The sequence below is a fragment of the Papaver somniferum genome, chromosome 6, assembly GCF_003573695.1.
Source record: "Papaver somniferum cultivar HN1 chromosome 6, ASM357369v1, whole genome shotgun sequence".
In the NCBI taxonomy this organism is placed as follows: domain Eukaryota; kingdom Viridiplantae; phylum Streptophyta; class Magnoliopsida; order Ranunculales; family Papaveraceae; genus Papaver; species Papaver somniferum.
The window spans coordinates 76,388,806-76,401,371 of NC_039363.1; the positions used below are offsets into that span (position 1 = coordinate 76,388,806).

The 12,566-nt window shown below is 37.2% G+C and overlaps 1 protein-coding gene, 1 long non-coding RNA gene, 3 other non-coding genes and 1 pseudogene across 6 annotated transcripts; 2 read left to right on the forward strand and 4 right to left on the reverse strand.

Moving 5' to 3' along the window:
* The first annotated feature begins 750 nt into the window (after window positions 1-750).
* On the forward strand, window positions 751-4,702 carry LOC113288038 (uncharacterized transporter jhp_1155-like). Of its 2 annotated transcripts, none has more exons than XM_026536975.1 (11): window positions 751-1,128; window positions 1,284-1,437; window positions 1,582-1,756; window positions 1,962-2,077; window positions 2,430-2,489; window positions 3,191-3,344; window positions 3,462-3,528; window positions 3,616-3,687; window positions 3,836-3,901; window positions 4,052-4,191; window positions 4,348-4,702. In XM_026536975.1, the coding sequence occupies exons 1-10, from the start codon at window positions 904-906 to the stop codon at window positions 4,184-4,186; spliced, it is 1,224 nt and encodes a 407-aa protein (XP_026392760.1). In that variant the 5' UTR covers window positions 751-903; the 3' UTR covers window positions 4,187-4,191; window positions 4,348-4,702. The 2 variants fall into 2 exon arrangements, with proteins under 2 accessions (XP_026392760.1, XP_026392759.1); XM_026536974.1 differs by having other exon boundaries at window positions 752-1,128; window positions 4,312-4,702.
* Window positions 4,703-6,258: 1,556 nt separating this feature from the next.
* Window positions 6,259-6,349, reverse strand: LOC113291993. The gene has a single exon (XR_003331684.1). It is a non-coding gene; the product is annotated as a small nucleolar RNA SNORD96 family (small nucleolar RNA).
* A 762-nt stretch (window positions 6,350-7,111) lies between these two features.
* On the reverse strand, window positions 7,112-7,193 carry LOC113292271. Its single transcript, XR_003331755.1, has one exon. It is a non-coding gene; the product is annotated as a small nucleolar RNA snoR77Y (small nucleolar RNA).
* Window positions 7,194-7,243: 50 nt separating this feature from the next.
* LOC113292288 lies at window positions 7,244-7,380 on the reverse strand (annotated as a pseudogene).
* Window positions 7,381-7,615: 235 nt separating this feature from the next.
* On the reverse strand, window positions 7,616-7,682 carry LOC113292289. The gene has a single exon (XR_003331772.1). It is a non-coding gene; the product is annotated as a small nucleolar RNA U49 (small nucleolar RNA).
* A 3,501-nt stretch (window positions 7,683-11,183) lies between these two features.
* LOC113285773 lies at window positions 11,184-12,158 on the forward strand. The gene is made up of 3 exons (XR_003328930.1): window positions 11,184-11,304; window positions 11,406-11,527; window positions 11,962-12,158. It is a non-coding gene; the product is annotated as an uncharacterized LOC113285773 (long non-coding RNA).
* Window positions 12,159-12,566: the final 408 nt, after the last annotated feature.

The following is a 12,566-nucleotide window of genomic DNA, read 5'->3' on the forward strand; positions in this document are numbered from 1 at the left end:
TTGCTATGGCATGCGTGTGATGCACACACACTCGTAACTGACAGCTTGAACTTAAATCCAGCAATCATTGCACTGCACTAAACTTGGCCCTGCCAATATTCGACAATGGTTGTGCTTTACACAACTTGGCCTCTGCCAAGTATCTGACAACAATTGCGCTTCATTCAACTTGGCCTCTGCCAAGTATTCGTCAATGGTTGCGTTGCATTTATCCCGGCCACGTACTTAGCTTATTTGGATGCCAACATCCAAATACCATGTCAATTGAGTCTTGACTTGCTTAGTTCAACTTCATACTTCATATGCATCACTTGCATTCTTTTTGCCCGAGCAATTGAAAACGCCATTGTTGCATATGCATTGTCCAAGCTTTGGCCAATGCTTGGGACAATGCCAAAATCATTCCATGACTTGCATTTCATCCTTTATTCCTTCCTTGAACTGGGTAACTTTGAATAAGGATATGCAACACTATCGCGTAATATTGGATGTGTCAAATAGCCTTTCTTGTTTCAGCCATCTTGGCGCCACATCGTTGGACTGTGCAGCTCTATCAGCAGACCACAACTTCAATATTGCGCAATGTTTGCGCTTCACTGTTGGGACTGGTCATACCTGGCCACTACAATTTCGTTGCATGTTGAGGGATACAAAACTTGCTGCATGAGACATGATATCAACCGTCCACAATAAGCACGAGGTTAGTCTTCGTCTCAGAGAGATCATCAACTCAACAACCGTTCAGATGTCCACTTCATACAACTAGAGAGAGAATAGAGAGATTCAGACTTCATTGGAGTCGTCTTCTCAAAATTAACTTCTGTAAGACCAATGAATGCTTGAATTTTCGATTCAGCCATTGTAATTTAGAATTAGGGGTTTTGGTTGGTGAGTAAGAAGGGTATGGAGATATCGTCACCATCATCGATATCGTCGTCTGTAGAAATGAGTAATGGTGGTGGTGGTGGTGGAGGAGGAGGAGAAGAGCATGTTATTGAGCTGGTTAATAATAGTACCGATGCAGAAATTTCATCCTTAACTGATGAAATTGCGCCTCTTTTACCACAAGTTGACAAATCTAAGATCAATATCTTTACTCTCTCATATCCTCGTAGAAAACAAAGTAAGGTAATCAATCAATCAATCTCTTCCTGAATCAAAAGTTACTTCATTTTTATCTATTTTCGCCTCTTTAATAAGAGAATTTCTTGATGCTAGTATTTGATTTTGAAATAGAAATAGTATTGGATCATTGTTCAATTTTAGGTGTAATTGCTGTGCAGGAGAGAGTGGTGAAATCTGGGGAGGTGGAGGTAGCATTGTTTAATCAATTTGTTTCTTGGGCATGGAGTGGATCCAAGTACTCGGGTTTATTGTGCATGGCATTATCTTCCTTGGTATATTGTGTCATGGATATCCTATCAGATATTTTCACAGGTTAGGAAACTTATTACTAACTGCTTATAAAGAGGGTAGACAGAAAATAATTTCATTCAAATATGGATAATGAGCTGTTTCTTGTTATTCGAGTGAGATATTGATTTTTATACTGATGCGTTTTTGATGATTCTGAATTGGCAGTTGAAGCAATTCCTTTGTTTGAAACTATATTTGCAAGATGTACAATTGTTATGATCTTGTCATTAGTATGGTTGAGAAAGACTGGACAACCAATTTTCGGACCAGCAAATGTAAGGCATCTTCTGGCTTCAAGAGCCCTGATAGGATTTCTATCGTTGTTCAGTTTTATATATAGGTGAGTGATTTACTAGTCTGACTTGGATATTAAAAGAATTTTTTTTTTTTTGTAGTTCCTTTACTTTTGGCAGAAGCTTTTCTGGGGGGACTGTTTTTGCACTTATTTTTGTTAGACAAAATGTACCATGCCACACTCACAATAAATTAAAATGGAGATGACAATTCAACCTTATTTTGGCCTTTCTCTTTGTTACGTCTTTCAGTGTACAAAACCTTCCTCTGTCTCGAGCTATAGTGCTGAACTTCACAACTCCAGTTATGGCTTCAATTGCAGCGAGAATATTTCTGCAAGAGAAGTTGAAATTCGCAGATATTGGAGGTATGGGTCATGATATTGAGCTTCCTAGATCCATAGGTTACTACCTGCTCCAACATTTGGACTGCCAGTACTAAAATTTGATATCACTCTACTATTCTTGAAACTATGGGTCCCTAGTAGTGACACTAGTCTTTAGCTAACTAGATATACCAGTGTATCCAGGTAAAACTTGTCTCTGTTGTCCACAATGTTCAATAGAAATACAGTCCTTCGGTAAATTCAAAAAAATTGTATGTGGATCACTTGCTTGTTAATAATTGGTGCAGGAGCTATATTTCTTTTTGCTTTATAAAGAACTGTTTGTCAACACTCATGAAGTGATAATTTCTGATATATCTGGTCCACTTGTCAGGTCCAGCATGCAGTTTCTTCGGCCTGCTTTTTATTTTCAGACCGATGCTTATAGCGCAAGGTATGGTTCATGGGAATGTACAGCTCTTAACTTGTACGAAGATTGTGTTGCTTGGTTCAGCTCTATGGTACTTCTTATATAAATGTCTGTTTTATGTGCTTCTCTCAAAGACTGTTCTCATTATAAATAGATTTATACCTCTCTTCTGCTAGGAACTAGGAAGGATGTGATACTCCACTATTTTTAAAAGCGGAACTGGGACCTACATTTGCATGATAACATAGGGTGTGTCACCTGCCTGAGATGATTTTTCTTCTCAGGGGTTGAAAATTCCCACAAAGTGGCGAACTTGTTTGCATTATTATTGTAAGGTTTGGATTGTAAATAGAGTTACACCTCTCTCTCTCTTCTGCTAGGAACTAGGATGGATGTGATACTCCACTTTTTTTAAGAGCAAAATTATTGAATTGGGACCTACATTTGCATGATAACATAAGGGTGTCGCACCTGCCTGAGATGATTTTCTTCTTACGAGTCGAAAATTCCCACATAGTGGCGGACTTGTTTGCATTATTATCATAAGGTTCGGAGTTGGTCCCTTGGATGGGAACGTACTGCCTACTGGCAAATGGCTTTCATGGCTGAAGCTTATCTGACATGAGCATGCTTCAACTTAATTTTAGATTGTGCCTTAAAGACAGATGCAAAGTTGACACTTTTTACACTTGAGATGAAAAGCTTGTTTCTGTTTTTATACACAGGAGGGATAGCTCAAACGACAGAGTTAGGCAATAGTTACATTGTTAGGGTAAACCACCCGTTTTTTGCTGTGCTAGTCGGTTTATTGTCATCAATTACTGGTGGGATCAGCTACTGCCTCATCCGAGCTGGAGCGAAGGCATCTGATCAACCTGTGTAAGATACTGATCATGTAACTTGCATTTAAGTTTATTTCTATTCAGAATTTTAAATAGTCAAATACTTGAATTTGTAAAAGCTATTTTCTTAGTGTAAGATCCTCTCCTGTCGCAGTGTTACCGTGTTTTCGTTTAGTCTAGTGGCTTGTCCTGCTGCAGCAGTATCTACTTTCCTCTTGCAGGTAACATTGAGAAACATAGTTGAGACTTTCTCTAAATTCTTTAAACTATATGATGATCATGTGTTAAATGTTATTCAATTTCTACAGAGTTACGTCCTGCCTAGTTTCTCTTCGATTTTTCTCATGGTAGTCCTTGGTACATTTGCCTTCTTTGCGGAGGTAATCTTGCGTTATTAGCTCAAATTAGCTTAATCTGAGCAGATCCATGTCGTATGAATCAAAACTTTTTTTTCTACATATATAAGACATCTAAAGACTCAAAAACTACTTAGCATAACCGAATGTCTTAACTTTCTATCACTTGCAGGTGCTTTTAGCACGTGGTCTTCAGCTTGAAAAAACCAGCAAAGTTGCAAATATGCATTACATCGAGGTATTCCCAATTGTTCTAGCTTCTTGAATATTCAAACAGAAAGTAATTGAACAGTCATAATGGCTGTTTCACTTGTGCAGTAGCTATTTTTTGTAGGTGCTTAATTTCTTCCCTCCAGAAAATAGTGACTAAAACTTTTCATGGTTACAGCCTCTCTTGTTGCAACTATTGGGGATGGGTTTGTCAAGGCTAACACCATCATTTGGAAGACTCGTCGGTTGCTTGCTTATTTTAGTTTCAGTATGTTGCACAATATGCTTTGGACCCGAGAAAGAAATTGAATGAAACAGGTACAACATGATTTATTCTTTTTACAGACATATAGTGTTTACACCTGAGGGGTGATGCCCTTTGTTGGCCGAGATTGTGTTCTTTGCTAATCAGGTTTTGTGCAATTTTGCTCAACTCAGTTGTAGGTGACTGGCCATTTTCTTATCTTTGCTTAGGCAAGCAGGGTTGAGGTCTCCATGGCAGCTGTGCCTTAACGTACTGCAGATTTTCCTGCTGTTTTGACCTTAAAACAAAACAGTCATCCATTTATAGTAAGATTCATCATTTAGAGGTGAAAATGCTGATTGTCAACGACAATTCGTATCAAGCCTTGAAGATCATTATCGTATCAGGCCTTGAAGATCATTGCTTGAAGTGACTCTATCGTGTCAGGCCTCAAAGATACTTGTACAATGAATCACAAATACTTGTAACCTGACATTCAATACTTGTAACCTGACATTCAGAATGAGTGTTGTTGATAGAAGATTGATTCAGAAATTCCAGTAATGAAAATTGAGTTCATAAGACCATGAGACTTAAAAACCAACTCCATACTAATTTCTCTGCAGAGTTCCAGAATGCAGTTGAACCGCATGCAGCTTTTTCTTATGTAAACTTGTGAAGAGACAAGAGGAAACTGTTGTCACGAATGAAACACCTAGAATTAGATAGGACTGTTTTCTTTCTTTCTATTTTTCTTTTAAATAAGACATATATTACCGGGCCTCCGTTAATCTGCGGATTCAGTCTCTTCAGAGACATACTCGTGAGTAGTTGTTCTTCCAATGACTGAATTTCTTGGATTAACATCAGCAGAAAAGACTACAGAGTTATTGCTATTACATATATCATCGGTTGCTATTACATATATCATAGGTCAAGAGCGATTGTGGGAATTAAAAAACTGGGAGCTTGCATATAGATCCCTTAAAAATGCTCTCTTGACTACATACACAAAACCTAAAAACGAAACTAATTGATCTGCTAAGGATTTAACTTATTTCTTTCTATTTTGCTTTTAAGAAAGTAGCACAAAACCTAAAAACGAAACTAATTGATCTGCTAAGGATTTAACTTATTTCTTTCTATTTTGCTTTTAAGAAAGTAGCTACAATTTTGTTTTCCATGTAGATCCCTTTAAAACCCTAATTTATCATTTTTAAGGGCTGAAGCCGGACAAAGCTTAAGTTCCTTCCAATATTCTTAATTCTTAAAGGAAGTTAGGAATCATGAACTGGTACACTTTGTTAAGATATCTTATAGAATAAAGGAAAATGGAAGGCATTCTTTTCTTCTATGCTAGATAAAAAACCTGATTCAACCAAGCTAATATCTTTCAACCGTTAGATCGAACTTAGCTTGTTGCAGCCGTATGGGTATGTGTACTTAAGCAACTCAATCAATCTCTGACTTTGTTAGCAGTCATTATACGACGTTGGTTGCAGTCAATATTCAGCAGACTTTGGGCTTCGTCCGCGTAGTACAGTGGTTTTTTTATTGACTGGCTTAGTTTGTCACCCTCTTTTATTTTGATTTAGTACAGTGGTATTTTTTATTGACTGCCTTAGTTTGTCTAACCGTAGACTCTTTTATTTTTATTTTGATTTTGAAAAGTGTTATTGCACCGTGCATAACTTCAGTTGTGAGGTTGCTAGCTAGAAGATTGCAGAGTAATAATAATGCAGGATATGAGTCATATGACTACCAATTCTAACCTTAGAGAAATGGCAGTGTAGAATGATATGGTCAGAGTCGAATCTACCAATTCTAACCTTAGAAAAACAGGCATAATAAAAAATTATGCCAAAAAATTCAAAGATAAATGGAATAGAAAAAACACTTCTTAAATTACTATGATACAAATCATATCATCAGATCAATTTTACGAACTATACACAGTACAGCCAGACACACAGAGTGTGAGACCCATCTAATACATAATTTTCATAATCTTCAAACAGAGGCAGCATTTTTATACAGAAAACCCAGTTCCATATCTGGACAGCCTGCACCTGCAAATATATACACAAGCAACAAGCAAGCAACAACTATAATTGTTAACATAGTAATGAAACTAAGATTATAAGCCTCAGAATTGCAGAATTTGTCACCAAGGCGTTAAGCCAGTCAGTCCCGAAAGATGGTGTTCTTTATATCAGATATCCTCATAGGCTCAAATTCAAAACATAAATCAAGATAACAGAAATAAAAAATATATGTCTCATGGCCAGTCCCAAGAGGTAATGGCCACAACGCAGCTCCCCGAGGCAATGGAATATGAGACCGCCCAATATGGAGATTTTTCAACCGGCTGACATATCAAGCTTTGTGTGCAAAGTTTACATAGGAATTTACAAACATAACTGGTTTGCTCCTATCAGTGAAAGAGAGAATTTTTGCCAAAACCTCCCCCATCAAAAGACAAACATGCGTTCCATAACAGTAAAAACTAAGACAAGCTTGAAACGCAGCCAAAAAAAAGATGAGAAGAAAGTCGAAATGGCCTGTGAATACAAAAACATGGTAAAACCCTAAAAATTAAACTAGATGCATCCACAAATCATACCGACTCTTCCTCTCATCCAAAATGGTGCAATTTTCCAAACCTATCATCAGTAATCAACATAAACAACAAGAGACAACTAACATGATGAGTTAACTTGAATAGAATATCTGTCTCATGGCCAGTCCCAAGAGGTAATGGCCACAACGCAGCTCCCCAAGGCGATGGAATATGAGACCGTTCAAACAACGGTGGAACTCCGAAGAGGACCAACAACGTCAACAGAACTTAATTTCCGACGTTTACTATGAATTTTACGAACACGGATTTTGTTCGCTTCAACAAGTTAGGAGTCTTTCTGCCAGAAAGCCATCCCCGTCAAAAATAACATTACAAACTGACCAAATCAAAAACACTAACCTAAGATATAATTAAGAATGCCTCAGAAAAACAGCCAAAGGTTAACATCAAATAATTCAGACGGTAATTCCAAATAAGTTTGATCATCACAGGCAATCAATATATCCACAACTTATTTCAATCCTAATTTATTTAAGAAATATAAAGGTTGTAATCGCACAAAACGGCTCTGCAAATGAATGGTAAATCAGTGTACAGATTCCTATCAAGATGCGAAATATGGAATTTATATAGGTCCAATCATAGCATTGATGGTCATTGTCTATTTAACGTGGCTCGGACAAATTTCACACATAAAAAAATTACAATATTTGATTAGAAACATATACCCTCAGATTCCCTTTCCAAATCATACACACAGCAGAAGAAACGAATACATCCACCACCGCCAGTACTATCTTAAGAGACCTTTAGCCTGATAGTGAAGTGAGATCAAAAGAATTCTTTGGAAATTCTAATGGAAACAAAACAAAATCAGAAGACCTCTAAGAACTTTCTTGGTTTAATAGGAAGAAACGATATCAACTGCTGGGTTTAAGTGTCATACGGCACTTCCTATCTTTTGGGTTCGCTTCCTCATTGGGATTTCTAATGATAAATCAAAAAACATAAACCCTAAGAATGAAAATAAGAACAGTATAATGGAAATCAAACATACAGCCCTAACTAAGACGATATATAGGATGTAGTAGAAGGAGAACTGAGAACGATATTGAGATTATGGAGTGAGGTTCTTTATATAGCGTGCAGCTCTAAAACCTAAGACGGCCGATCCTGTCAATAAAACCCTAACCCTAATTCTTGATACTGATAGGTAGTTGACTACTTGACTTGACTATTATGCATCTTGGACTGAACTTGATTCTTGAGTACACTTGGGCTGGGACAACCATGCCCGATAGCAGTGTGTCTGTCCACTGAGATAAGCAACAGGTGAGCATGGTGTGGATTGGTCCGGTGGCATCACATTAATAATATCCTAAACAACATGTGATGGATTAGATATGGATAGGGCTGTCAATGGGTACCCATTAACCGGGTCCGGAACCGGAACCGATGGATTCAGGTCCGGTTTCGGGTCCTTAAATTGGACCCATTAACCATCTTGGACCCGGCGGATAGTTACCCATATATACCCGTTTATGAACGGGTCCATCCGGATCCTACTCCGTCGGGTACCCGCGGGTATTCGGGTATTTCATAAAGGCTAATTGTGTAAAATTCTCAGCGAAAATTAGGTCATATATAAAGGAAAGGATGAGAAGCTCACCACCCATTCCGATCTACTTTCTTCTCCTGCCTCTGCCTGCAACTACTTCTACACAGTGGAAGTGGAAATCCTTTGTTTCTCAAATTCTTTCACTGAAAGAAAAGTATGATATGCTACTCTACAAATTCTTAAAGGTTAATCAGTGGGTATCTTTCAATTTCTCAATTTTAATCAGTGGGTATCTTTCAATTTCTCAATTTTAATCAGTATTTGGTGTGCTCAATTTCTCTAAATTCAATAATTGAACTTATGGCTCTAATTGTTGATGCTAGTGAAGTTAGATTTGTGGGTAGAGTTGTCAAACAGGCCGGCCTAGATTTGTTGCTGTGTCTAGTTATTATACTATTTCTTATCTAGTAATTGTCTAGTTGAAATGAATCGCTCATCTCTTATTAGTCTACTGTTTAATTTCTTTCATTTTGTATCAATTTTTTTTCCTTGTTCTTGATGATTTCTCTTGCACAGACAAGGCAAACTTATTATGCTTGAATGGGTATCCCTGTAATCTCAATGATATGTGAACTCTATGGTTGTTTTTGTGAGAAATCAATGATAGCTCGAAGGTTGGGCGTTTTCAGTAGCTTGCAGCAAACATGCACAAGAGCAAGTCTTCTACTGCCATTTTGGCAATTAAGTCATAAACTACTAATTCCTTGTGTGTGGTTGATGCGTATGCTGTTTATACGTATATGCTTGGAACATTTGTCTTTTCCTTACTGTATATGCTTGTTAAATTTATTATCGTTTATACTTTATGACACCTGATAGGCTGATACAGATGTTTGTTGGTTTTTCCTTGCAGAGGCAACATGAAAAGTCAAACAGGAAGTAGTGTTGGTGATCATTGTGTTCCTGTAAAGAAGACTAAAGTTACCGTTTCGAAGGCTGCAAAGAAGAGTAAAGTTGTAAACTCAGCAGAGTCAAAAGAAGTAGAAACTGTAGCCAGTGAGTCAAGTGATTCTTGTGATTCTGATTCTGATCATATAGAAGCGGCAACAACATATGTGGTTTCGTCACCTACACGTAAACGCAAAAGAACCTCAAAGTATTGGGCTGAATTTCAAGAGGTATTGATAAAAGGGAAAACACACGGAGAATTCAAGCACTGCAAGAGGAATATTGGTGCGGAGAGCAAAAATGGGACAAGCAGTTTGAGGAAACATCTAAATAGTTGTATGGCGTACAAAGGAGCACAACAGCAAATTAACCAAATGTTCTTGAAAGCTAGTGAAACACAAGATGGGTCAGTGGCTGCTTACAAATTTAAGTTTAACCAAGAAGTAACTCGTGATTGTATTGCAAGAATGATTATCTTGCATGAACTCCCTTTCTCATTTGTAGAGTACATTGGTTTTAGAAGGGTGCTGACTTCATTACAACCCAATATTAAACTTGTGAAGCGGAACACTACGAAGTCAGACTGCATAAAGATTTATCAAATGGAAAAGAAGCATTTGTACGAGATTTTTAGTAAGATACAGAGTCGCATAAGCCTTACTACTGATATGTGGACTTGTACCACTCAGAATAGAGGATATATGGCTTTGACAGCTCACTATGTTGATGAAGAATGGAAGATTCAGAAGAGAATTTTATCTTTTAACGATGTGGATGTGCAACACACTGGAGTTAACATTGCAAAGGTACTGATGGAGCAGTTGTACAAGTGGAATATAGATAGGAAGATAGCTTCAATTACGCTGGATAATGCTTCAACTAACAAAGTCGTGGTAAGTGAACTTCTTGCTCGGCTAAAACCAGATAATGGATTACTTTTGGATGGGGAATTATTTCATGTTCGATGTTCTGCTCATGTAGTTTCCATTATTGTTGATCATGGGATGCTGCAAATTAAAGAAGAAATACAGAAAATTAGAAATTCAGTGAAATTTATTAGAGGTTCACCACAAAGACAACAAAAATTTAAAGAAGTTTGCTTGCAAGTCAATGCTCCTGATAAAAAGTTGATTCAAGACGTTGATACAAGGTGGAATTCTACCTATCTGATGCTTGAAACAACACTTCTATTTCGGGAAGCATTTAACCGGTTCGGGAAGATTGAACCTGATTTTCTTAATGTTGCTCCAACGAGTGAAGACTGGAAGGATGCAAGTAGTCTTTCAATTTGCTTGAAGTTCTTTTATGAAGTCACCATTCTCTTTTCAGGTACGTCATACGTGACAGTTAATCGTTATTTTGATACTGCTTGTTCTTTGTATTTAGAACTTCGTGAGTGGTGTGATTCCGATGATGCATTAATCTCAAAAATGGCAGTGTATATGATGAAAAAGTTTGAAAGATATTGGCAACTTACTAGTAAAACATTTGCAATAGATTCCATTTTAGATCCTCGGTTTAAAATGAAATTATTGGATTACTATTTCCCATTAATATATCCTGGTAACAGCGAGGAGAAGAAGTTAGAAGTTATGGAAGTCTTGAAAAGATTGTATAATGAATATGCAACACATTATGCTTCTTCAGCTCATGTATACTCAGCAAACATTTCGACAAATCAAGTGAACATGGAAGATTCAGTTGGTAGTAGTGGTAGTACTTCATCTTCTCAAAGTTCTTTTACTTTTAGAAGGAAAGGTTTGACGGCATTTCTGGAAGAAAGTTCACAACATGACGTTGTTCGCACAGATCTAGAGCAATACCTATCAGCTGATGTTCACCCTATTAGAAAAGGAAGTGGTATTGATCTGAATGATTCTAGTTTTGATGTTTTGGGGTGGTGGAAATTTCATGGACCAATGTATCCAATTGTAGCAGTGATAGCTCGTGATATATTAACAATTCCCGCATCATCGGTGGCTTCTGAATCTGTTTTCAGCACCAGTGGTAGAGTTGTAGATAAATTTCGTTCTTCAATGCTTCCAGAAACAATTGAAGCTCTGATATGCACACAAGATTGGATAAGAAGTGCGCTGAAGAGTAAGTAACATATTCATTTCATGTTTGCTATTATATCAATTTTAGTTAGTGATTCATTTACTATGGTTCTTGTACGTCAACTAACTATTTTATTGTGTTAGATGAGGGATTTGGGTTAGGTAGTACTTCACTTCAGACTCTTTTGGAGGCAATGGAGGAGCTCGAGTCAGACGATGATGATGCAACATCGCACATTGTCTAACTGACTGACTATCAATTTAAGGTAAAATAACCAGCTAACCTTGGAACGCACAAATTTGTATTTCCTTAAACTTTGTCGAAATGTGATTAGTAGTACAGTATAAGAAAGTTTGACTTGTGTATGTCTATACAATATTTGTCCTAGCTAGTTGTATATTTGGGAATTGTAATGTTTGCTTGTGGTCCTGGCCCTAGCTAGTTGTATATTTTGTGAGTGCAATCACGGAAGCAACTCTTGCTTCATCACAAGCAAGGTATTTGATTGTGATATGGTTACTTGTACACGTTGTTTGGTTGAAGATGCAAGATTTGTAGTTTTTTACTCGTAGCACATTGTATTTACGTAATGTATTTCCTTAAACTTGGTAGAGAATGTGGTAGTGATAATAATTTTGAGGTGGTTTCTGAATTGGGAAAAATTGGGAATATGATCAACTGTTTTTGTTTCTCTTGCAGGAACAATTGGAAATATGATGGTGAAATCTTTAGTGAACTGGTTGGAACTTCTTTTTGGTATATATATATTATATAGGCATAGCCAAAGAACATGCGAAGTGCGAACTACATCCTTCTTTTTTGTATATGTACTTGTGAAGGAAACGCATTTATCTTTTGGGGCTTCTACACTTTATAGAATGATATGTCTGTCAACTTTTGTGGTTATAATACGACAGACTATATTAGCCATTAGGGATGGCGTTACTTGTAGTTATCGGCTAAAAAAATGTCTGCCAACTTTTGTATTTAATATTTATCATATATAATGGTAGATTCTTACTTATAGCTAGGAAAGTAACTTTGATTTTCCTAATCTAAGGATTCTAAGCTCAAGTTTACTCTACTTTTGTATGTATGTTAAAGATGGTCACTTTTCAGGTGTTGAATAATCCTTTTTCAGTACTCAGGAGCCATAAAATTGGGAAGTCATATAACTGATATAAGTTTGTGTTTTTACCCGATGGGTACCCGGACCCGATGATTACCCGTGACCTTTATCGGGTCCGGTTCTGGGCCAACACATTATGGAACCGGCCCCGGAACCGTTAGGAACCGGAACCGAC